A 27,070-nucleotide genomic window follows, 5' to 3' on the forward strand; every position below is an offset into this window, starting at 1 on the left:
ATGGATCTGAACATATAATCTTCCACCAAGTAAACCAACTAGCATCAACTACAAGGAGTAATCAACACTACTAGCAACCCACAGGTACCAATCTGAGGTTTGGATACAAAGATTGGATACAAGAGATGAACTAGGGTTTGAGACGAGATGGTGTTGGTGAAGATGTTGATGGAGATTGACCCCCTCCCGATGAGAGGATCGTTGGTGATGATGATGGTCATGATTTGCCCCTCCCGGAGGGAAGTGTCCCCACAGAACAGCTCTGCCAGAGCCCTAGATTGGTTCCGACAAGGTTCCGCCTTGTGGCGGTGGAGTCTCGTCCCAAAAGCTTGCTTATGATTTTTTCCTCGATGAAAGACTCCATATAGCAGAAGATGGGCATCGGAGGGCCACCAGGGGGCCCATGAGGCAGGGGCGCGCCCAGGGGGGTAGGGTGCGCCCCCCACCCTCGTGGCTGGTGGGTGACCCCCCTCTGGTACTTCTTGCGCTTAGTATTTTTTATATATTCTAGAAATAACTTCCGTGAAGTTTCAGGACTTTTGGAGCTGTGCAGAATAGGTCTCTAATATTTGCTCCTTTTCCAGTCCAGAATTCCAGCTGCCGGCATTCCCCCTCTTTATGTAAACCTTGTAAAATAAGAGAGAATAGGAATAAGTATTGTGACATAATGTGTAATAACATGCCATAATGCAATAAATATCGATATAAAAGCATGATGAAAAATGGACATATCATCACGTGATCCATATCAACTAAACCATGTCTGATCATCACGTGAGATGGAGTAATTTCCAATGGTGAACATCTCTATGTTATCATATCTACTATATGATTCACGTTCGACCTTTTGGTCTCCAGTGTTCCGAGGCCATGTCTATACATGCTAGGCTCATCAAGTTTAACCCAAGTACTCCACATGTGCAAAACTATCTTGCACCCGTTGTATATGAACGTAGAGCTTATCACACTCGATCATCACATGGTGTCTCGGCACGACGAACTATCACAACGGTGCATACTCAGGGAGAACACTTATACCTTGAAATTTTAGTGAGGGGTCATCTTATAATGCTACCGCCGTACTAAGCAAAATAAGATGCATAAAAGATAAACATCACATGCAAACCAAAATATGTGACATGATATGGCCATCATCATCTTGTGCCTTTGATCTCCATCTCCAAAGCATTGTCATGATTTCCATCATCACTGGCTTGACACCTTGATCTCCATCGTAGCGTCGTGGTCGTCTCGCCAACTATTGCTTCTACAACTATCGCTAACGCATAGTGATAAAGTAAAGCAATTACATGGCGTTTACATTTCATACAATAAAGCGACAACCATAAGGCTCCTCCAGTTGGTGATAACTTTTACAAAACATGATCATATCATACAATAATGTATATCACATCATGTCTTGACCATATCACATCACAACATGCCCTGCAAAAACAAGTTAGACGTCCTCTACTTTGTTGTTGTAAGTTTTACGTGGTTGCTACGGGCTTCTAGTAAGAATCGTTCTTACCTACGCATCAAAACCACAATGGTGATTTATCAAGTTTTTTGTTTTAACCTTCAACAAAGCCCGGCCGCAGTCAAATTTGATTCAACTAAAGTTGGAGAAACAGACACCCGCCAGCCACCTTTATGCAAAACTAGTTGCATGTCTGTCTGTGGAACCGGTCTCATGAACGTGGTCATGTAAGCTTGGCCCATGTCGCTTCATCCAACAATACCGCCGAATCAAAATAAGACATTGGTGGTAATCAGTATGATGATCATCGCCCACAACTCTTTGTGTTCCACTCGTGCATATCATCTAAGCATAGACCTGGCTCGGATGCCACTGTTGGGAAACATAGCATGCAATTTCAAAAAAAATCCTACGCTCACGCAAGATCTATCTAAGAGGTGCATAGCAACAAGAGTAGGAGAGTGTGTCCACGTACCCTCGTAGACCGAAAGCGAAAGCGTTTGACAACGCGGTTGATGTAGTCGAACTTCTTCACGTTCGGACCGATCAAGCACCGAATGTACGGCACCTCCGAGTTCTGCACACGTTCAACTCGATGACGTCCCTCAAATTCTTGATCTAGCAAAATGTCGAGGGAGAGTTCTGTCAGCACGACAGCGTGGTGATGGTGATGGTGAAGTGATCCATGTAGGGCTTTGCCTAAGCACTATGTGAATATGATCGGAGGTGTAAACTATGGAGGGGGCGCTGCACACGGCTAACAGATGTTCGTGTGTCTTCTAGGCACCCCCTCCCCACATATATATTGGTTGGAGGGGGGAAGAGGCAGCCAGGGGGCACCCAAGTAGGCCGAGTCCTACTTGGGCTCCCACCCCAATCCCCCCCTTTCCTTGTTTTCGGAGGGAGAAGGAAAGAGGAGGGGAGAAGGAAGGGGGAGGCCGAATACCTGCCCTTCCTTTCTCTCTTCCCCCCTTTCCTTTCTCTTCATATTCGGCCTACATGGGGGCGCAGTAGCCCATGATGGCTACTGTGTTTCCCCTCTTGGCTTAATAGGCCCAAATCTTTGCCGGGGGGTGCCCGGACCCCTTCCGTTGACCCGATATGTACCCGGTACCCCCGGAACACTTCCGGTGTCCGAATATCATCTTCCTATATATGAATATTTACCTCTCGACCATTTCAAGACTCCTCATCATGTCTGTGACCTCATCCAGGACTCCGAACAACATTTGGTCACCAAATCACATAACTCATATAATAACAAATTGTCATCGAATGTTAAGCGTGCGGACCCTACGGGTTCGAGAACTATGTAGACATGACCGAGACACCTCTCCAGTCAATAACCAATAGTGGAACCTGGATGCTCATATTGGTTCCCACATATTCTACGAAGATCTTTATCAGTCGTACTGTAATGACAACATACGTTACTCCCCGTCATCAGTATGTTACTTGCCCGAGATTCGATCGTCGGTATCTTCATACCTACTTCAATCTCATTACCGGCAGGTCTCTTTACTAGTTCCGTAATACATCATCCTGTAACTAACTCATTAGTCACATTGCTTGCAAGGCTTATCATGATGTGTATTACCGAGAGGCCCCTGAGATACCTCTCCGATACTCGGAGTGACAAATCCTAATCTCGATCTATGCCAACCCAACAAACACCTTCGGAGATACCTGTAGAGCATCTTTATAATCACCCAGTTATGTTGTGATGTTTCATAGCACACAAGGTATTCCTCCGGTATCCGGGAGTTGCATAATCTCATAGTCAAAGGAATATGTATATGACATGAATAAAGCAATAGCAATAAAACTGAACGATCAATATGCTAAGCTAACGGATGGGTCTTGCCCATCACATCGTTTTCCTAATGATGTGATCCCATTCATCAAATGACAACACATGTCCATGGTTATGAAACTTAACCATCATTGATTAATGAGCTAGTCTAGTAGAGGCTTACTAAGGACACGGTGTCTTGTCTATGTATCCACACATGCATCAAGTTTCTGTTTAATACAATTATAGCATGAATAATAAACATTTATCATGATATAAGGAAATATAAAATAACAACTTTATTATTGCTTCTAGGGCATATTTCCTTCACCAGGGCCATGTGTGTACATGCCAGGCTCATCAAGTTTAACCCTGGTATTCTGCATGTGCAAAACTCTCTTGCACCTGTTGTATGTGAACGTAGAGTCTATCACACTCGATCATCACGTGGTGTCTCAACACGATGAACTGTCGCAACAGTGCATACTCAGGGAGAACACTTATACCTTGAAATTTTAGTGAGGGATCATCTTATAATGCTACCGCCGTACTAAGCAAAATAAGATGCATAAAAGATAAACATCACATGCAATCAAAATATGTGACATGATATGGCCATCATCATCTTGTCATTTTGATCTCCATCTCCAAAGCATCATCATGATCTCCATCGTCACTGGCTTGACACCTTGATCTCCATTGTAGTGTCGTGGTCGTCTCGCCAACTGTTGCTTCTACAACTATCGCTAACGCATAGTGATAAAGCAAAGCAATTAAATGGCGTTTGCATTTCATACAATAAAGCGACAACCATAAGGCTCCTGCCAGTTGCCAGTAACTTTTACAAAACATGATCATCTCATACGATAATATATATCACATCATGTCTTGACCATATCACATCACTACATGCCCTGCAAAAACAAGTTAGACGTCCTCTACTTTGTTGTTGCAAGTTTTACGTCGCTGCAACGGGCTTCTAGCAAGAACCGCTCTTACCTACGCATTAAAACCACAACCATGTTTCGTCAGGTTTGCTGTTTTAACCTTCTTCAAGGACCGGCCATAGTCAAATTCTATTCAACTAAAGTAGGAGAAACAGACACCCGCCAGCCACCTTTATGCAAAACTAGTTGCATGTCTGCCGGTGGAACTGGTCTCATGAAGGTGGTCATGTAAGGTTGGTCCGGTCCGCTTCATCCCACAATACGCCGAATAAAAATAAGATGTTGGTGGTAAGCAGTATGACTATCACCGCCCACAACTGTTTATGTTCTACTCGTGCATATCATCTACGCATAGACCTGGCTCTGATGCCACTGTTGGGAAACGTAGCATGCAATTTCAAAAAAATTCCTACGCTCACGCAAGATCTATCTAGGAGATGCATAGCAACGAGAAGGCGGGAGTGTGTCCAGGCACCCTCGTAGACTCGAAGCAGAAGCGTTTGACAATGCGGTTGATGTTGTCGAACTTCTTCTCGTTCCGACTGATCAAGCACCGAACGTATGACACCTTCGAGTTCTGTACACGTTCATCTCGATGAAGTCCTTCATACTCTTGATCCAGCAAAGTGTCAAGGGAGAGTTTCATCAGCACAACAGTGTGGTGACGGTGATGGTGAAGTGATCCACGCAAGACTTCGCCTAAGCACTACGAAGATATGACCGTAGGCGTAAACTGTGGAGGGGGCGTTGCACATCGCTAACAATTGTTGATGTGTGTTCTAGGCGCCTCCCCCCTCATATATATAGGTGGGAGGGAGAGGGAGCAGCCAAGGGGGCGCCCAAGTAGGAGGAATCCTACTTGAGGACCTAGTCCTATCCCCGCCTTACCATAATTCCCGGAGGGGCAAGGAAGAAGGAGAGAGGAGGGAAGGAAGGGGGAGGCCGAATCCCTCCCCTTACTTTCTCTCATCCCCTCTTTCCTTCCCCTCCAGGTTTGGCCTATATGGGGGCACAGCAGCCCATGTTGGCTGCTGCGTTTCCCCTCTTGGCCCATTAGGCCCATATGTTTGCCGGGGGTGCCTGGAACACCTTTCCGGTGACCCGATATGTACCTGGTACCCCCGGAACACTTCTGGTGTCTGAATACCATCGTCCTATATATCAATCTTTACCTCTCGACCATTTCGAGACTCCTCGTCATGTCTGTGATCTCATCAGGAACTCCGAACAACATTCGGTCACCAAATCACATAACTCATATAATACAAAATCATCATCGAGCATTAAGCGTGCGGACCCTAGTGGTTCGAGAACTATGTAGACATGACCGAGACACCTCTCCGGTCAATAACCAACAGCGGAACCTGGATGCTCATATTGGTTCCTACATATTCTACGAAGATCTTTGTCGGTCGGACCGTTATGACAACATACGTTATTCCCTTTGTCATTGGTATGTTACTTGCCTGAGATTCGATCGTCGGTATCTTCATACCTAGTTCAATCTCGTTACCGACAAGTCTGTTTACTCGTTCCGTAATACATCATCCCAGAACTAACTCATTAGTCACATTGCTTGCAAGGCTTCTTATGATGTGTATTACCGAGAGGGCCCAGAGATACCTCTCCGATACTCGGAGTGACAAATCCTAATCTTGATCTATGCCAACCCGACAAACACCTTCGGAGATACCTATAGAGCATCTTTATAATCGCCCAGTTACGTTGTGACGTTTGATAGCATAGAAGGCATTCCTTCGGTGTCCGGGAGTTGCATAATCTCATACTCAAAGGAATATGTATATGACATGAAGAAAGCAATAGCAATAAAACTGAACGATCAATATGCTAAGCTAACGGATGGGTCTTGTCCATCACATCATTCTCCTAATGATATGATCCCATTCATCAAATGACAACACATTTCTATGGTTAGGAAACTTAACCATCTAGTAGAGGGTTACTAGGGACACGGTGTTTTGTTTATGTATTCACACATGTATCAAGTTTTCGGTTAATACAATTCTAGTATGAATAATAAACATTTATCATGATATAAGAAAATATAAAATAACAACTTTATTATTGCCTCTAAGGCATATTTCCTTCATTACCTACATCTACCAATGTTGCCAAGCCTAACGGCCCCTAGAACGGAAATCACATGGTCATGGTCTGTGCTATTCCGGAGGATGTGAATCACGTCTTGTTTTTTGCTGCCACTTAGCTCGCTTCACATGGAGTGAGGTGAGAGCTGCCACTGATATGGGTTAGAATCCCTCCTTGGGCACAGAGTTGGTAACTATTCTTAGAGCAATTCGGACAAGAGAGTCCTTTGGGCGCTGCTATGGGCTCTATGGCACATAAGAAACAGACCTACTATTGAATCTCCAGCTAGTTGCATGTTCTAATGCCTCCTATTCCTTCAGTGTTGGACTCTCTTGTTGGCATTGCTCTAAGAATGCAACCGGAGGGAAGCGTTAAGACATTTATGCTATGCAGCAGGCGATGGACAAGCTTCGACATATCCACAACATCACACACTCCCCTCCGGTTGCTGCCTAGGTAGCAGTCTCCTTCTGTTCTCTCGAGCCCGTGTGCTCTGTTATGGGCCTTCGGCTATGCACCCCATCGTTTTAACCTTGTTTTATTTGTTTGAGTTATCGAACCTATATCACTTTGCCTAATTTGCGGCCATTATTAATTTATAGGGTTTTTATCATTTATGTCACCAATTGTGTCCCACTACTCAGTTTCGCCACTAGGAATTTCAACTGCTAAAAAATACCATCGCTTTGTTAGACACATGCTCAAAAATGCCACTGCACATCATTATTGTGATCTCAAATCTCTTTGACATGTTATAATGGCATAAATACCTATGGACCTGTTGGAAATATGCCCTAGAGGCAATAATAAAAGGATTATTATTGTATTTCCTTGTTCATGATAATTGTCTTTTATTCATGCTATAATTGTGTTATCCGGAAATCGTAATACATGTGTGAATACATAGACACCAACATGTCCCTAGTAAGCCTCTAGTTGACTAGCTCGTTGATCAACAGATAGTCATGGTTTCCTGACTATGGACATTGAATGTCATTGATAACGAGATCACATCATTAGGAGAATGATGTGATGGACAAGACCCAATCCTAAACATAGCACAAGATCGTATAGTTCGTTTGCTAGAGTTTTTCCAATGTCAAGTATCTTTTCCTTAGACCATGAGATCGTGTAACTCCCGGATACCGTAGGAGTTCTTTGGGTGTACCAAACGTCACAACGTAACTGGGTGACTATAAAGGTATACTACGGGTATCTCCGAAAGTGTCTGTTGGGTTGACACGGATCAAGACTGGGATTTGTCACTCCGTATGACGGAGAGGTATCTCTGGGCCCACTCGGTAATGCATCATCACAATGAGCTCAAAGTGACCAAGTGTCTGGTCACGGGATCATGCATTACGGTACGAGTAAAGTGACTTGCCGGTAACGAGATTGAACGAGGTATTGGGATACCGACAATCGAATCTCGGGCAAGTAACGTACCGATTGACAAAGGGAATTGTATACGGGGTTGCTTGAATCCTCGACGTCGTGGTTCATCCGATGAGATCATCGAGGAGCATGTGGGAGCCAACATGGGTATCCAGATCCCGCTGTTGGTTATTGACCAGAGAGCCATCTCGGTCATGTCTACATGTCTCCCGAACCCGTAGGGTCTACACACTTAAGGTTCGGTGACGCTAGGGTTGTAGAGATATGAATATGCAGTAACCCGAAAGTTGTTCGGAGTCCTGGATGAGATCCTGGACGTCACGAGGAGTTCCGGAATGGTCCGGAGGTGAAGAATTATATATAGGAAGTGCAGTTTCGGCCATCGGGAGAGTTTCGGGGGTCACCGGTATTGTACCAGGACCACCGGAAGGGTCCCGGGGGTCCACCGGGTGGGGCCACCCATCCCGGAGGGCCCCATGGGCTAAGTTGGGAGGGGAACCAGCCCATAGTGGGCTGGTGCGCCCCCCTTGGCCCACCCCATGCGCCTAGGGTTGGGAACCCTAGCGTGGGGGGCGCACCACCTGGCTTGGGGGGCACTCCACCCCTTGGCCGCCGCCCCCCCTAGGAGATCCCATCTCCTAGGGCCGGCGCACCCCCTAGGGAGCCTATATAAAGGGGGGAGGGAGGGGCAGCCGCACCCTTGAGTCTTTGCGCCTCCCTCTCCTCTCCTACACCTCTCCCTCTCGCAGTAGAACGGCGAAGCCCTACTGCGGTGACCCCTACATCCACCACCACGCCGTCGTGCTGCTGAATCTTCATCAACCTCTCCTTCCCCCTTGCTGGATCAAGAAGAAGGAGACGTCACGCTGACCGTACGTGTGTTGAACGCGGAGGTGCCGTCCGTTCGGCGCTAGGATCTCCGGTGATTTGGATCACGTCGAGTACGACTTCCTCATCCCCGTTCTTTGAATGCTTCCGCGCGTGATCTACAAATGTATGTAGATGCAATCCGATCACTTGTTGCTAGATGAACTCATAGATGGATCTTGGTGAAACCGTAGGAAAATTTTTGTTTTCTGCAACGTTCCCCAACAGGACCAACATCCCGGCTCTCCCTCTATCTCACTATAATAAAGTGTGGGACCCACTTGATCCCAACAGCGTTCTTATTTTTCTGTAAAATTATTCGCTTACTTACTCCTCACAAGTGGGGCCACATTTGTGATTGTGAGATAGAGAGAACTGAAATGTGGGTCTAGGCATTTTTTTGTCATATTGGATGGTCAACAAGTTTGACATGAAAATAACAATGTCTAATGGCATTATTGAGCAAACATCTAACGGAATGATGGCATTTTTTATATATGTAACATCCTAAATTTCCAATTTGGAATGTTATACATAGGTCATCATATGCATATCATATTTTATTTGCGTTTTGGCATTATTGAGCAAACATCTAACGGAATGATGGGATTTTATTGTTTTCATATTTGAATTTTCTCAAATATTGAGAAGTGGATCACTTTGGTTTTAATTATTTTTCTCTCTGAAAATATTTCAATATCAAAATATATGAGAGGGGATAATATAACTTCTCCAAAACAAAAGAAATATTGCAGGAAAATCATTAAAATCGAATAAATTATTTTATTTGGATTTTATTGTTATTTATTTGAATTAGAAAATTATGCATTTTTAGGTTAAGAAAATGTTCACTAAGTTCTAAATATTTTATTTAGACGGTGAAATTTTGTTTTGGCATTTTTAGATTTTTATTTTTATTTATTTAGGATTTTTTTCTCGGCGGAATCTTTACAAAAACCTCTTCGCCCGACTGGGCCGAAGGCCCAGCCGAGCCGGCCCGCCCGTGCGCGTCGCCGCCTTCCCCCGCAGCAGGAGTCCGCCCCGCCGCCGCCGGCCGTGTCCGCCTCGGACACGCCTCCCGAGGGCATGCCCCCTCCAGCAAGCCGCCGCCTCCCCCCCCTTAAAAGACGAGCTCGGGGCCCCCTAGGACCCCAAGCCGAAGTCGCCGCCGCCCGCTTCGCCTCCTGCCGTCGCCGCTGATCCGCTGCCGCGCCGCCGCCGCCACCACACCCCGCAGCCCCGCGCCACCCCACGTCGTCGCCGCCATTGCCGACGCCGACGCCGCGCCGGATCTCGCCGGAGCCACCGCCGTTGACCCCGCCCGTTTGACCAGTCGGTTTTTCTTCGGTTAACCTCGGTTTTTTAGTTTTCCGGTTTAATTTCTTAGATCGGTTTTCGTCAGTTTATTTTATTTAGCGGACGTTCTTCCGTTCGTTCGTTTAACGAACGTTGTTCGCCGGTTAGGTTTAGACAGTGAACGTTCGTTCGTTAGTCTTTTCTTTTTATTTTATTTTCGGTCAGGGACCTATCCGTGATTATTTTTATCGCAGATTAGCTTCTGAACTTCAAACCCTCGCTGTTTCTAAACTGTTTGTCCAAATCCAGTGAAACCAACGCCAAAATCTTCGTCTCGAAGCCCTCTTTATAGTTAATCAACTTGAACATGGTTTTGACAATTTAAATTTTGGTTTCAAGAAGATTTGAATTCGAAGTTCTTTTGATTGTAGTTTCAGTTCCGTAGCTCCGATTCGATTGATTCTTTTTGCAAATTGAAGCTCTTCAGTTGAATTTTCAGTTTGGATCTTCTTATTTGAAGTTTTATCCTTGCATATTTGCTTGAGTGCTTATGTATGCTATTATTTGTTTGTGATAGAATTCCCGAAGTGTGCAGCGTGCTACTACGAGTCACTAGGTTTTGCGGATCATCAGCAAGGCAAGTAACACTTTGATCATACTCCTTTCTTACACAGTTTTTATGCATTGGTTACAACCCTCAAACATTGCATGAGTAGGATTTCTTAACATGTGGGTTTTGGGAAGTAGATGATGAGGTAGAACCTATTGCCCTTTTATTATCAAACCCTTGGGAGTTACTTCTATGTTATACCTATATCGCCATGCTATGCTCGTAGACGTGGATTGGTTTTAAGTGTATCCATGACAGATGTGAGATTGTTAATTAATGGTTAACTTAAGGTGGCTACTTAAATACACATCTGAGTGGATTGGTTGCGGGCACCTGGAGAATCCAGTGTTGTCCTAGGATATCCCGGAGTACCCGTGTGATCATCCTATGGTTCGCCACCCAGGCTCAAAGGGATCATAAGATTTATTCATGCTAGAAACTTCTGTGTGCAGCTACAAGCTATTATGGACTCTAGCATAGTGGAGTAAGTTGCATGACCTCTTCCAGTGGTAGGCTAGCAGATGTAGGGGATGTAGGTTGGTACGGTCTACCCGGGGTTAGAGTTAATGCTTCTGAAAGACTGTGTCTCGATCATCCGTTTCTCAAACACCACGTAGTGCGAGAAAATCCAACGGAGGAGATCAAGTCTTGTGGGGAAAAGTGCGCAAACATCTGCAAAGTGTACAAACTAATCATGGTTAGCCGTGTCCCCGGTTATGGACATCTTGAGTATCTGGATCTTGGATTATCATGTTGATCTCATCACTCTATTACTTAATTTGTTGGGTTATCAGTACTATTTAATTGTGATTGAGTTGGAGGAACCTTCTCAATGTTTAACAACTACCATGATAGTTAAATAAAACATATTCCTTTGTTGTAGGGAAAAATGGCTTTTCGCAAAAACATTAAAACCGTAGAGCCTTCACCATCCTCATATGCATGTAGTGATAGTCTTTACTTGTTCATTGCTCCACCGTGTTATCTTGCCAGCATATTTCATGTGCTGACCTGTTTCGAACTGCAACATATCATGTTGCAGACTTTTCAGACGAAGAGTACGATGCGCTAGGTCGTTGTCGTGCACTCAGCTATGCCGTTGAAGTTGATGGACTCACTTTATCTTCCAAGTCTTCCGCTGTTATCTTATTTAGATGGCCTTAAGCCATATTTATTGTAATAGGTTTTCTCTTGAGACTATCGATGTAATAAGTGTGTGATTGCTACTCTGTTATAAATCCTTCGAAGTACTGTGTGTGTCAGCATTACCGATCCAGGGATGACACTTATGCACAGAGATTCGACCGTTTGAGGTTGGATCGCTACAATATATCTAATGGCATTTTTGAGTAAGCATCTCACGAATCGATGCCATTTTTGAGTGGCTGTAACTTCTAATGGAAAAACTGAGTAGTGAGATATAATTAGTGGCATAAATGATAAAAACCCTAATTTATAAAGCCAGACGCAGCTTGCGTCTTTGTTCTAAAAAATAAAAGTTGATCATTGTGGCCATGTGGGTCGCTGCAACTGAGATTGATTAATGGAACTCTGTTATTTCATTGATATATCCTATACTGATTTGTTGGCTTGTTGTATCTTTTGAAAAGTAATTATCAAGTAGACCACCTTGATTGATTTAAAAATCCTGGCTAAGCCACTTATTAAGAAAATTATTACAAACAAGAACATCATCATCAAGCGGGTACATGTTCATTTACAACATAAACACGGTAAACTCGGAATGTCGAGATAGCTAGCAATCTATGGAAATTACCTCATATGAGGACGCTAGCAATCTATGGAAATTAGGGAGCATATGAGCACGTACCGAGGTAAATTATGTCCGAAACAAAAAAAAATCAACGAAGGATGATTTTTATTGACTCAAAATGAAGCATCAAGAAGATACATAGCACAATGAGCATACATCCGGCCTTTGCATAATAAGGATGCACGCAGCCAACCTAACATATACGCAAAAACACGCCGACAAAATAGCAAAGTCGTAAGACCAAAAGCTATGCTTAGGCTATTGATTTACGTGACATGATAGTACCAAGGAAGAAATGCAGAAAATATAGGGAGCTTCAATCTGGAGACTGCTTCGTGATTGATTCGTGAATTACTTAGGATCCAAATAACCCAAAGGTCCATCGGCCGAGCAGTTGATTGGACGACGCTTAGTGGCTACGAGGCACGGACCCTGCCGACTTGCCTGGTGAACCTCCTCTTGACCTGATCTCAACATGCTGCAGGTAATCGCGTGCAACAACCAAACGTTATTTCACCCATCCACAGATTGAAAACTGATTAGGTTTTGCCAGTTCAAATCAACCTCCCATCGATCACTAGCGAAACCCATCAAAAATTAAGCTTGCGTGCAGGAGAGGAAATTAGAGTTCCTCTCTCCACAAAAAAGGAAATTAGAGTTTATCACCATGACTTGATGAGCATATATACCTCAGATGATGCTGCCTTGAGCTCACCAGCAGCTGCAGAAAGACGACACACGATTGAGACGGTCATCACCTAGCTAGGCGAGGAGGAATTCTAGTTTTGTTGCATGTACTGCATGTTATGCTTACCTAGTGCGTCCTTGTGCCCGGCGCGGCCGCAGACGGTGAAGCGGCCGACGAGGCCGAAGAACTTGCTCTTCAGTTGCGCGGCGAGCTTGGCCATGGCGGGCGGCCGCTGCAAGAAGCTAAGCTAGCTTATGGAGGGCGCGCAGCAAGCACTTAGCTCTTGGCTACCCAGGACTCCCTAGCTCACTTTAAATACTAGTAGTGGTAGCTAGCTAGTGGAGGGACTAAATTCTGTGACGTACCCACCATCATGAACATGCACCTCCACTACTCTTGTGTGGAGCTAAAAGATGAGTGTATCGTATTGGCCCCCCTATAATCGCGAGTAATTTGCGGCCAAGCGTGCACCTAATTAAGCACATCTCGTGTGGAGCTAAAAGATGAGTGTATTGCCCCCCACTACAATCGCCACAAAGCACTGCATTCCGTTATATTCTAGTATGACTTGGCCCATTTAATTTGTTAACAAAAACAAAAAACGTCAAATCATCAAAAAGATTATATGAATATGTGTATTAACATTTTTTGTGGGTTTAGCCAACATGTTTGTAGAAGATCGAGTAAATTACAAAGTGCACCGGTCAAATTGATATGACTGATTTTGGTAAGATAACACTGGGCCAAGCAAAACTTTTCACATAATACTTCTTTTAGTGGAGCATGAAATTGACAAGGCCGTGAATATGAAATTGGTGTTGTGTCCTTTTGAGCTATTGTCATGGGTGAAAATCAATTTTCACAAGAGTGAACGATACTGTTTTGGACGCACCAAAGAAGAAGAGAATAGTTATAAGCAGTTGTTTGGTTGTGAAAGCTAAGCTTCCGTTTAGTTATCTCAGGATATCAACTAATCATTGCAAGCTAGCTAATAAAAAATAGAAATTTACTGAGGACATATTTGAATAGAAGCTTAGCTGTTGTAAAGGAAAGGTAATGTCGTAGGGTGGACGACTGATTCTCATGAATTGAGGCTTACAGATTTGCCTATGTTTATGTTCTCGTTCTTTGAAATGCCAATAGGGTTGAGGAAAATACTTGATCTTTATCTCTCTTCATTTTTCTGATAGATTGATAAAAATAAGGGTAAGTATCAACTTGAGAGGCAGGATATATTGTGCCGGCCTAAGGACCAAGAGGGTCTACGCATTGAGGATCTTCATATTAAAAATAAATGTTTGCTTAGCAAGTGACTTTATGGGCTTGCTTCTGAGGAAGAGGGAGTCTGGATCGGATTATTGCTTAATAAGTATATACACTCAAAGGCTTTGTCCCAAGTTACGGCGCAGCCAAACGACTCACCCTTTTGGAAGGGTTTGAGGAGGAGGTAGTTGTCCCACGGGTCTATGGTTGTGATATAATGCACTTTTGGTAGCTAGAGAATCTTTTTTTCCCCTCAACATCCTTCTTCAAGATGAAATAGTCATTGTATGCTTGGACGCTATTGTAGAGACGATCAAACATATTTTTATGCAACCGAAAGCGCCAGAGAAAATTGTTCGCGAATAGGGCATCGGGGGCAAAATAGTCGTCCATAAACGTCAAATGCCCCCGTGGCCTGTTTCGATTCAGCACTTGACAACCCTTGACTCACTTAATTTATTAGCGAACAGAAAACGTCAAATCGTGAGAAGATTATATGAATATGTGTATTAACATTTTTTTTGTGGGTTTGATTTCGAAAAAAATTGCGGGTTTAGCTGTCATGTTTGTAGAAGATCGAGTAAATTATGAAGTGCGCCGATCAAATTGATACGACTGATTTTGGTAATATAACACTGGGTCAAGCAAAACTTTTCACATAATACTTCTTTTACTAGAGCATGGTATGAATAAGGCTGTAAGTATGAAATTGGTGTTGTGTCTTTTAGAGCAATTGTCAGGGGTTAAAATTAATCTTCACAAGAGCGAACCATTCTGTTTTAGATGCGCCAAAGAAGAAGAGAATAATTATAAGCAGTTGTTTGGTTGTGAGATTGCTAAGCTCCCGTTTAGTTATCTCGGGATACCAACTCATCATCGCAAACTAGCTAATAAAAATAGAAATTTACTGAGTACATTTTTTAAAAGAAGCTTAGCTATTGTAAAGGAAAGCTAATGTCATAGTGTGGATGATTGATTCTCATGAATTGAGGCTTACAAGTTTGCCTGTGTTTACTCTCATTCTTTGAATGCCACAGGGGCGCGGAAAATGCTTGATTTTTATATTTCTCAGTTTTTCTGACATATTGATAAAAATAAGGCTAAGTATCACCATAAGAGGCGGGATATCTTGTGCCAGACTAAGGAACAAGAGGGTCTACGCATTGAGGATCTTTAAGAAGAAATGTTTGCTTAGTAAGTGACTTTATAGGCTTGCTTCTGAGGAAGAGGGAGTCTGGACCGGGTTATTGTGTAATAAGTATTGACACTCAAAAGGCTTTGTCCCAAGTTATGTCGCAGCCGAATGATTCACTATTTTTGGAAGGGTTTGATGAGGAGGTACTCGTCCCAAGGATTTGTGGTTGTGCCATAGCCGTGTACTTCTCGTACCATAGAATCCAATTCTTCGCACGACATACTTCTTCAAGATGAAATAGTCATCGTACCCCTGAATACCATTGTAGTGGCGGTCAAACACAATTTTTCTCATCCAAAAGCGCCAACGAAAATTGTCCGCAAATAGGGCATCGGGGCCAAATAGTCATCCATAAGCGTCAAATGTCCAGTGTCCTATTCCGATTCAGCGCGTGATGACCCTTGATCGGTCCCTTAAAATTGAGAACATTCTCTACCGCATACTCTGCGTCTGTAAGGACTGCCTGCATCATTGCAGTTTCATCCGCATAATCCCCCATGTCGAACGAGTCGTTGCACGATTCAAAATAATGCTCGTAGATATACTCCATGTCTGAATCTATTGCTTCAAAGAAGGGAGATTTTTTTCAATAAATTTGAGCGTGGTGACCCCCATGAACGACATCCGTAGCAGCGGATGGTACCTGCACGACGAGTAGACAAGAGGTGTGGAACGACGACGTAGGAAAAGCAACAGAGGTCACGAAGGTTAGGCATGGGCTTGGAAGGCGGCCGGGGTGGTACAAAAGTGGTGTAGGCCAAGGATGCAGATAAAGGGGAAAGTGATGAAGATGTGGGGTCCGGGTGTGGTTTTGAGTGGGCATGGGGTGTCAGAGTCCTATGTATGCAGGTCTGGACTCATGCAAAGCCCCCTAGTTTGCTTCTGGTATGCGAGAGAACAGACGTGCAGACTAGTCCGCACACCGATGTGGAACGACGTTGGATGGTAAACTGCGTCCGAACAGCTCAGTCCAGACTTTTGCACGCGATTTGAGGGTTTGTGTTGGAGATGCTCTTATTCATTTTGAAGGCGCTGGTGTTGAAGAAGTCAACTTAATCATAGATGTTTCTTATATCTTATTATGGTTTGACCATATATGTATAAAACATATTTTATTTGATGATGACTTTAGCCTCACTATTTTACATCAATTTTAGTAGAATATAACTATATGCATTTGGCCGAACGATTTAAAATGGGCTCTCATGGGGTCGCCCAATCCATAGATTGAAGCGATGTGCACCAAGGATCTTTGGAGCGAGGAACTTCCTACCGGATGGTTCCCTCCTCACAATTTTTTATAAGTTCTTTAAAATAATGTTCAAAGATTTGAAAGGGTTCATAAATTTGGAAAAGTTCACAAAATATAAATAGATTCATGCATTTGAAAAAGTTCGCACATTTGAAAAAAAAGTCACAGGTTTTGGAATGTTGACAAAAAATAAAAACCAAAAGAATAAGAAAAACCAAAAGGAAAACCGAATTAAAAAAGAAAAAGTGGACTGGAAAGTTTTTTTCTTAAAACAAGCCAGCGCTACATTAATCAAACAACAGATTCAGTACAAACAAGTTGCCGGATACAACTCGGCACCTCGCCTACCCATACAGCGCTAGCTTCATGAACCGCAGACTGGGCGAGAACATGAGCGACAACATTACAGACTCGGGAAACATGAATAAAGGAAAATAGACCCAAAGAAACGAGCCTTCAACTTGATGTCCTGACCTACCGAAGCAATATGAGATCGGTCAGGATCGAAGTGAAGCATTAATCTTGGATGTGAGAGTCTGACAGTCAGAAGCAAGGATCAAATCATCAAAACAAACTTGAAGAGCAAAGGATAGAGCATGCCTCACTGCCATAGCTTCAGCCAGTTCGGGCAAAGTGGACTGGGAAGTTACTGGAGTAGAAGCTTTCCATTCCACAGCCGGGCTGCACCAGCGGCTTTTTTTTTTGAGCATCAATACAGACACAAGCGCTCATATACACGCGCATACACTCATCCCTATAAATGCACACACGCACACCCTATCCCTATGAGCACCTCCAAAAGACTGAGCCGGCATATCATCTTAAGATTTACGAAGTCATCGTAGGCGCCCCGTCGTCGACGGGAACGTCTCCTCCCACTGAAAGCGCATCGCCGGAAATCCTGAAATAAATTCAGGAATAATGCGAGTATCAGGATTTGGATTGGGGATACCATTGTCCACCTAACCATCTCAACCATAGGTTGATTCGCAGCAGCTTAACGAATGCACCCATGCTGCGAGCGGCGGGATCCTATACGGCGCGTTGGCCAGTTTTCATGCGTACTGGGCGTCTATGGGCCGGCCAATTTTCGGTTATTTTTCCTTCTTTTTTTTCTTTTTCTGAAAGCAATTAGTTGAGGAACGCTCCTTCGGGAGCCTCCCCGACCTTTTTGCTTCTGTTATTTTCCGTTTCGAGCATAGAGAAAATAATTTTGAGGCCCACTCGCTTGCTAAAGGAGCTGCGTCTCTTGCGGTGGGTCGTCATATGTGGCTAGGGGTTTCGCCTGACATTGCTTGTATTCCCCAACTCATAAACTATGAATAAAGCCCCTAGTTACCTTTAAAAAAAAGCTGAGAGCGCGCCGACGCCGCCACATGTTGCACTCTGGTCGCTCACTTCGAATTTTTTATTTTTTCGAACCTGTTTCTGCTTTTTTAGATGTTTTTTTTACTTTTCAAATTTCTATCGGTCTTTCTTAGCTTTTCGATGAAAAAAATGTATTTCTTTTGTGGAGGAAAAAATATTTTTTTTCATGAGAGGCATGGTTTTGCTCCCGGGAGAGGCACGATTTTGCTTCCGCGAGAGGCACGAAAAACGAAAAAAAAACATTTTTTCTTTTTTTTTTCTTTCTTGAGAGGCACGGTTTTGCTTTCATGAGAGACATGGTTTTGCTACCGTGAGAGGCACGGCTGAGCCTCTCGAAAACAAAATATGTATATATATTCTTTTTTTTCGATGAAAGGCAAGGCTGTACCTCTCAGAAACAGAAAAAACATGTTTTTTTCATGAGAGGCACGATTTTACTTCCGCGAAAGGCGCACGTTTTCTCTTTTTTCTTCATGAGAGGCATGATTTTGCTTTCATGAGAGGCATTGATTTGCTTTCGCAAAAGGCACGGCCTGCCTCTCAGAAACGGCTTCCGAAAAGGGGGAAAACTTGCTCATGGTTTGGTTTTTTGTCTGCTTTTTCGTAAAAAAAGGGTTCAAAACCTGTCAATATGGGATTTAGTTTTGAAGAATTTGATGCGAGGAATTCAAGGGTGAAAACGGTTTGAGATTTGGACGCATGGTTTAAAACATATAACGTTTTAAATAAACGGATCTATGAAAAAAGGAAAAACTCTCAGGTTGGGACAAGTGGCGTACGTGCAGCACACCACTTGTCGCAACCTGGAGTATTGGGAGTGATCTTTGGAAGGGATACTCCTCAATTAGTGATTTCATTTTTTTCTTCTTTCGTATTTTCTTTTTTTTTCCTGTTTTTTTTCTTTCAAATTTTCACTTTCTCTTGCCTTTTTTATTTTCAAATTTTCAAAAAGAATTGTTCATTAAATTCAAAAATGTTCATCAATGTAAAAAAAAGCTCACTAATTCAAAACATGTTCATCGAATTTATTTTTTGTTTGTCAGGATCTAAACAATGTTCATCAAATTCAAACTTTCTTCAGTGAATTAAAAAAATGTTCACCAAATTCGAAATTTGTTCATCATTTTCAATTTTTTATCAAATTCCAAATTTGTTCATGAAATATAAAAAATGTTCATCATTATTAAAAAAACAATCAAATAAAAGATGTTCATTCTTCTAAATTGCAAACATTTTTGAATTCAAGAACTGTTTTATGAAAATTCACAGTTCAAAATGTTTTAAAATTTGAAAACGAATCCCAAATTATTTAGTGTAGAATAAAAAAATTAACAAGGAAAAGGAAAAAATGAAAATGAAAAAAAGGAGGCGCCCGGCCCCGTGCATGGGCCGGCCCAACAGCTCCCGGGCCGCGGGGGTGCACGCCACAGCGCTAGGGGAGCGCCTCATGCTCTAGCACCTCATGCGTCATATAGGAGGTCCCCTGCGAGCGTACAGAGCTAAGGAGAAAGAAAAAAAAAGTAAATGGATCGAGCCCAACACGAAAGGTGGGTGCGTCTTTTTTGAACATTGGCAGACACAGGCGCTCATATGCACGCACATACACTCACCTCTATGAATGCACACACGCACACTCTACAGCACCTCCGAAAGACTGAGCCGGCATGTCATCTTAAGATTTACTCCCACTGAATGTGCATCGCCGGAAATTCTGAAATAAATCCAGGAATAAATGTGAGCATCAAGATTTGAACCTTGGTGGGCTGAAGATACCATAGTCCCTCTAACCATCCAATCACAAATTGGTTCGCACAAAAGGTGGGTGCGTCGGTTAGTAAAAACAGACACTGAAGGCGCCAAATAAGATCCAGCCGCACCCGCGCCCACACCGCTATAGCACCCAAGTCGCTAGGTCGGTCCTCTTACCGGAGTCAAACTAAACCACACCTTCCCCTTCCCCGAACCCGCACCCTTCTATTTTATTAACCACTGAATTTAATGAGCAGCGTCAAATTTTTCTATGGTTTGCTTTTTTCACCTCTTTTGCCGTCAATGTGGTCATATTTGGTTACCCGAAGCCCATATTGAGGCGCCGTCATATTTGGTTACCCGAAGCCCATATAGAGGCACCTACGGCTGGATCCGCTATCTTGGATGCAGTTCTTTTAAAATTGGGAACCTGTGGATTTTTAAGATTTTCAATACCCATCTTTCATTTGTGATCTAAGCGCGATTGCTATAACATACGGGTACTTCCTTGTCGAATCGATGTTTACCGGATCTTTGGAGCGAGGATCTCCCTATCGGGTTCCACCGTAGCCGTACCGGACCCGCATCCACACGGCGTCCGCACCGTGACAGTACCCAGGTCGGTCCTCTTTACCGGAGTCAAACTCAACCACGCGCTCCCCTTCCCCGAACCCGCGTCGCCCCAGCCCTCCCGGTCCTTTCGCCAGAACAACCCGGAAGCATCTGGAAGCTCGGCCCTCCCCTCCAACCACCGCCCGATCCGGATCCGACGGCCCGCGCCCGCCTCTCCCCCGTCCTCCCGCATCTTCGAGAGCGTTCACTCCCGACCACCCGTCCCGCGCTCCGCTATAACTAGGACCGCCCCCCCTCCCCCACCTCTCCTCACAAACCGATCCCGACCGGCGACCTCGCTTCCACCGGATCAACCAGCTAGGGTTTCGTCTTCGTCCTCTCCGCGGAGCTTGGGATTTTCGGCGCGATGTTCGGGCGCGGGCCGCCGAAGAAGAGCGACAGCACGCGCTATTACGAGATCCTGGGCGTGCCCAAGGACGCCTCCCAGGACGACCTCAAGAAGGCCTACCGCAAGGCCGCCATCAAGAACCACCCCGACAAGGGCGGCGACCCCGAGAAGGTGAGCGCCCGCCGGATCTCTCATCCCTCTACTACCGATCTGTTCCCGATAGGGATTACTAGGCTGGTAGATTTGGTACGGCAGGCGGATCTGGCCCGGGGCCGCGGGGATGTAGAATTCGACGGGAATTCGTGGATGTGTGTTTGATAGGTAGGTTTGGGCGGGGGAAGAATTATGCGTGGTGATGATTGCGGTCGGCTTTAAAATGAACATTTAGTTGATTTAACATTCGGCAAGGAATCCTTGAAATCGTCCTTATACTGTTATACATGCGTTTCTGTAATTGTTCACATACCTGAAATTAGCATAACGTATGATTTTAGATGTTAATTGAGCAATTCATGAGAAGCTTGTAGCATATGCAGGTAGGTTTTGTTGAATTGATGATGATGTAGGAGTAATCCGTGTGTATGTTAAATTGCCTACTGTTCGCAACTGTCAGTGGGCAATTCAATAGTTGACGATGATTAAAAATAGAATGACCAATGCATTTGTTGAGACATTATGCAATGTTTTACTAGGCACATACTCCCTCCATCCCATAATATAAGATCGTTTTTGAGATAGTATAGTGTAAAAAACACATTAGTGTAGTATACGAAACACTTTTATATTATGGAATGGAGTGAGTAACTTATTTAATTCCTATTGACATGTGCTCCCTCCGTTTCTAAATATAAGACCTTTTAGAGATTCCAAATATAGGCTATGTAACGGAGGGAGTATCAACCTAGCTAAACTAAAGCTGTGTACTGGTGCTTGGGTCAGTCAAGCTTTGCTGGGTAGTGGGTACTGATGCCTTGCCTGGTTATAACCTGTTTGCGTCAGATGTTGTTTTCTGGTTGAGCTGGCTTATTAACGATTTGTCATATTGCAGTTCAAGGAGCTAGCTCAGGCTTATGAGGTCCTGAGTGATCCTGAGAAGAGAGAAATTTATGACCAGTATGGTGAGGATGCCCTCAAGGAGGGAATGGGAGGTGGAGGAATGCATGATCCTTTCGACATCTTCCAGTCATTCTTTGGTGGTGGCGGCAACCCCTTTGGAGGTAAATCTTATGTGACCAACTTAACCATTCTGGTTGCCATTGTGGTCTGCCTGTATTTTGATCTGACTTAACCATTGCATTGTCCTACAGGTGGCGGGAGCAGTAGGGGCAGGAGGCAGCGCAGGGGTGAGGATGTGGTTCATCCTCTCAAGGTTAGCCTTGAGGAGTTGTACAATGGAACATCAAAGAAGCTCTCTCTTGCCCGCAATGTGCTCTGCTCCAAGTGCAATGGGTAAGTTGTTTTAACCCTTGTGCGTGTAACCTCGAATTTACTGGCTCATGAAGTTCTGAATTTTAATTGTGCTCGTTTGTCCTGCAGCAAGGGTTCAAAGTCTGGGGCTTCCATGAAGTGTGCCGGCTGCCAAGGTGCTGGTTACAAGGTGCAGATAAGGCAGCTGGGACCAGGAATGATTCAGCAAATGCAGCAGCCTTGCAACGAGTGCAGGGGAAGTGGGGAGACCATCAGCGATAAGGATCGCTGTGGGCAGTGCAAAGGTGAGAAGGTGGTGCACGAGAAGAAAGTCCTGGAGGTGGTGGTTGAGAAGGGAATGCAGCATGGACAGAAGATCACCTTCCCCGGCGAGGCGGATGAAGCGGTATGCGTCGAACTTCAGTATGAGTACTATGTTTTTCTGTATGTGTTGTGCCTGTTACCTTGTCTGATCTGTCTGCTTGTGTCATGCAGCCTGATACCGTTACTGGAGACATAATCTTCGTCCTCCAGCAGAAGGAGCACCCCAAATTCAAGCGGAAGGGTGATGACCTCTTCTACGAGCACACCCTGACCCTGACTGAGGCCCTGTGTGGCTTCCAGTATGTCCTGGCTCATTTGGACGGCAGGCAGCTGCTCATCAAGTCCAACCCTGGCGAAGTGGTCAAGCCTGGTAAGTGTTGATGAATTCAACCTGGAATGATCATCTGATTTGGCTCAGATAGGTATTCAACTGATGCTCATCATCTATCCAAATGTTTCTACAGATTCATTCAAGGCGATCAACGATGAGGGCATGCCCATGTACCAGAGGCCGTTCATGAAGGGCAAGCTGTACATCCACTTCACGGTGGATTTCCCCGACTCGCTGAACCTGGACCAGTGCAAGGCGCTCGAGACTGTCCTCCCGCCCAAGCCGGCGTCGCAGTACACGGACATGGAGCTGGACGAGTGCGAGGAGACGATGGCCTATGACATCGACATTGAGGAGGAGATGCGGAGGCGGCAACAGCAGCAGGCACAGGAGGCCTACGACGAGGATGAGGACATGCCCGGCGGCGGCGGCCAGCGGGTGCAGTGCGCACAGCAGTAGGCAGGCATGATGTTTGTGATTGTCAGTCAGCAGAAGAATTCGTTTCTGGTTGTTCTCAAGTTTTCCATGTTAGGGTTCTTACCCTTTTGGTGCTAGTATATGATATAACTACTTTACTGAACGATACCGGGTCGTCCAGGGAAATTATTTGCCTTCTTGTTTTGCTTGCTGTGGCATGTTTACCGGGGTAGTTGGCTGCTGATGAGCAGAGTTGCCATGGTATGTTTAGTTGGCTGCTGATGAGCAGAGTTGCCATGGTATGTTTAGTTGGCTGCTGATGCGAAGAGTTGCCATGGCATGTTTAGTTGGCTGCTGATGATCCGAGCTGACAACATTTTTGTTTCATGGGGCTTGGGATTAAATGGACCATCCCGGCGAGTAGACTTGCCTGTTCCTTCGGATTCACGACGATGACATGTCGTCGGGCATCATCGTCAGACGTATTGAGATTGAATTTGTTGATCTTAGTTGCTATGCCCATCGAAGGGTGCTCTTCGTCTTAACATTGAGCAAAACAAATAAAATTGTCAACTTGTAGAACATTGAGCAAAACAAATGAAATGGTCATTGTAGAGGAACAAGAAGCACTTTTCAGTTGTGCATATGCACCGCAATAATGCCATCGATAGAGTAGTGACCTCGCGATCATGAATCACTTCCATGTTGCAGGGGAGCGTGTGGGTAAAAAGGGCCCTGGGCAGGGTATTTTGTTGGGCCGGGATGTCGAAGTTCGAGGTGACGGACGTCCAAACTCCCTCAAACCTTTTTAATTTGGTTTTGATTTGTTCGATCTTGAACTTCTAAAGTTGTCTGAAGAATTATGATGACAAAATGTCCGAACTGTTACGATCCAGATTTTGCAGACGATTTGATGATCCATTGTGGAGTTTGGCGTGAGCTACCGTGCCGAAAGGCACATGCTCCTTGCTCAGAGCCTGGCAGCGGGCAAAAATAACAAATTTGACCTATGAACAAAACTATTTCACAAACTGAACTGTGTTGAAATTTTTTCATCCAACTGATTTTTTTGTAGCGCCCGATATCTAGACGTCATACTACACTATGCAACGCCTAGCTCTCAGGCGTCACACGTCTAGCCAGTATCGTACTTCAGACTGCCTGAAAATGTTAAGTCAACGTGCAACGCCTGAGAGTTAGACGCTATATTGCATAGTGTAGCGCCTAGTGTGTAGGCGTTGTGCAGCATGTGAAATGCAAATCCATGCACAAAGTCAGGCTGGAGGCGAAGGTACGACACGCGGAACGTCTCGATGGGCATGTGCTTTCATACATGCATGCATGAGAAAAGTGGTACAAGTATATTACTATATATGAGCATGGTAAGTCGACAAAAGTTTTGGGCCGGGTCCACACCGTGCCATGCATGCATGGGCTTGCCCTGTTTAGTGTGTCCACACTGTAACGTTGGGTGAAAGACTTAAATATACCAGTCACTAGTGCAACGCCTATACTCTAGACGCTACACTGTATAATGTAGCGCCTAGCTCTCAGGCATTTGCACATTAACTTAACATTTTTCAGGCAGTTTGGGGTGCGACACTGGGGAGGCGTGTGATGCCTGAGAGTTAGGCGTTGCACAATATAGTGTGACGCCTACATATCGGGCGCTACACAAAAAGGTCAGTTGGGTGATTTTTTTTCAACATAGTTCAGTTTGTGAAATAGTTTTGTTCATAGGTTAGATTTGTCACTTTTGCCTGGCAGCGACGCCCTGCATATCGCAGTAGCGCCGAGCTTGTCGCCAAAGCTTCAAATGAGAAAAATAAACAAGCACATCACCTGTCGTTGTGGGGTGTGAGAAATACTGAAAACATGAGTAGGAAGGCGAGTGCTTGCCCTGAACCTGTGCCTTGCTTGATTCGGCTGTTAGTCAGCAGGGGAGCATTTGGTGAAGGCATCACTACTACAGGCAAGCAAGCCACTCAAGTAATCAAATGCTTTCTTATTTATTCCAGTTGGATATTCATGTCCACTCTACTCTCGAAAATAATAATAATCAGTAGTACTCCTCAACTAGGTAAAACAATACTCTGCCGTCTAGTACTTGGCTCTGGCAGTTGACCTTCCAGCCATTTATATTAGAGGCAGCTGACCTTGGAGCCTCATCAGCCAGTGCTGTGGATTCTGACCTCGCACCAGCAGACAAATAAGGATGGAAAGAAGCGGAGAACGTATCTGTTCTCCGGAGAGCAGATGATAATCGGCTGCGAGGTGCTAATCGGTTGTGGGTCAGACAAGTGGAGCAAAAGGGTGAAACCGGTCTATTTCTCAATGGCCTTTACCTTCCGCTTGGAGGTGAAGCAAAACCCTTTTGGATGTCTTCCACCCCATGTCGCGTTGCGTTGCTGTAGTTTTCCGTCCTTTCTCATATTTTGTGGGGTAGTTTTCTCTCTTCTGTCCTTTGCACAAGCAGCTACAGTTACCTTCTTTTTGCGCTGGCGGCCACAGTTAATTAAGTAGGAGTATGAAATTCTAGGGGTGGTTGTGTGCTCCCGGGATTACCTCACCTTGAATGGAGCCGTGTGTGCGTGTACCGCACCCTGACGGATCACGAATTTAAACACGGTGTGAACAATTGAGTGCGGAACATGGGGTGGAGTTAAACAAATCATACGTAGAGCTTCGTACTACTGCAGTGCAGTACATTACACCATGCCGAGCGGGGCAAGTGCCCACTGCTAAAATGCCAACTAAAAACAATTGGGAGCAAACATGGGAAGTACTCCCTCCGGCCAGAATTACTTGTCTTAGTGTGTAGATACATCTGTATCTAGACAAATCTAAAACAAGTAATTTAAGATAAAAATAATACAGTAAAACAAGTGATATATGTGCAAATGTCACGTAAGCGAGATATGTACCATGTCACTAAACTTGAAGTGCACTTCAGATGCTACCGTTCAGCTTTGCAATGGGTCCGAAACTTATAAAGAAAATGTTTATCAGAAGTACAAAGCATCTTAACATAACTAAAATTACATCAAACTCATTGGACTATCGAACGATCACTATGGCCGACAGAGATGCACCTTCCTGCCATCTCGGCATCTGCCTAGAAGGTGAGACATTGCCATCTGCCTAAACGCCGCCCATGTAAGAAAAAACCCTAATCTAAACAACTTTCCCGGAGCCAAAGGCATTAGGATACACCTCCCTGCCATCCGCAGCCAGAGCAGCAGGCGTGAGGGAAGAGAATCCAAAGGCTAGCCGACAAAGCTAGAAGGACCTCAATCTATCGGCACCGTTGCCTATATCGAGTGCAGAGAAAAAAAATCTTGTGGTGCTAAGTCAGCAATGAACCTTGCAATGTAAGGCATCACCTAATTCATCTCTTACTTTTTTTGCATGATAATACGTGTCTCATTTATATTATAAGGATCATAGTACAAGCCATGTACACACCTATCGGGCAAAACTGAAAGGACAGCAAAGCGCAAAGGAACACCAGCCAATAAATAAAATTACAGTCAAGACCGAAGAATCCTCTGAGCTTGACACCAATGCACGTCACTTGCCTCTGGCACCACCAAAATAGCCACCAAAGAAAACAATGACGAATCACCTTCACACCCGAGTTTGAAGTGGCTCTATCCTTGATATACAACTTTGTGGACCTCCATGGTGCCTCACCAAAGGCAAAACCATTATCGTTGAACGAATCAGACCGAGGAAACACCCCGGACACGCCATCGAACTCTAGATCTGGCACCCCCCCACACGACTAAGACGTCGGAGGAGAAAACTACATCTACTATCCACGAACTCGAACCCAACACACGATC

At 44.6% G+C, this 27,070-nt stretch overlaps 1 protein-coding gene across 1 annotated transcript; it reads left to right on the forward strand.

Moving 5' to 3' along the window:
* The first annotated feature begins 20,618 nt into the window (after positions 1-20,618).
* Positions 20,619-23,388, forward strand: LOC780632 (dnaJ protein homolog). The gene is made up of 6 exons (XM_044527379.1): positions 20,619-20,917; positions 21,795-21,963; positions 22,054-22,195; positions 22,283-22,559; positions 22,649-22,847; positions 22,942-23,388. Exons 1-6 carry the CDS (start codon positions 20,765-20,767, stop codon positions 23,265-23,267), a joined length of 1,266 nt encoding a protein of 421 aa, XP_044383314.1. The 5' UTR covers positions 20,619-20,764; the 3' UTR covers positions 23,268-23,388.
* Positions 23,389-27,070: the final 3,682 nt, after the last annotated feature.

This window comes from Triticum aestivum, chromosome 5A (genome assembly GCF_018294505.1).
Source record: "Triticum aestivum cultivar Chinese Spring chromosome 5A, IWGSC CS RefSeq v2.1, whole genome shotgun sequence".
Taxonomy (NCBI): domain Eukaryota; kingdom Viridiplantae; phylum Streptophyta; class Magnoliopsida; order Poales; family Poaceae; genus Triticum; species Triticum aestivum.

What these genes read in the sequence shown, in the direction of transcription:
- LOC780632 (XM_044527379.1), top strand. Translation starts at nt 20,765, where the DNA reads ATGTTCGGGCGCGGGCCGCCGAAGAAGAGCGACAGCACGCGCTATTAC. An exon ending in TGGCGGCAACCCCTTTGGAG is followed by an intron (nt 21,964 to 22,053) that starts GTAAATCTTATG and finishes ATTGTCCTACAG; the next exon opens with GTGGCGGGAGCAGTAGGGGC. An exon ending in CCGGCGAGGCGGATGAAGCG is followed by an intron (nt 22,560 to 22,648) that starts GTATGCGTCGAA and finishes TGTGTCATGCAG; the next exon opens with CCTGATACCGTTACTGGAGA.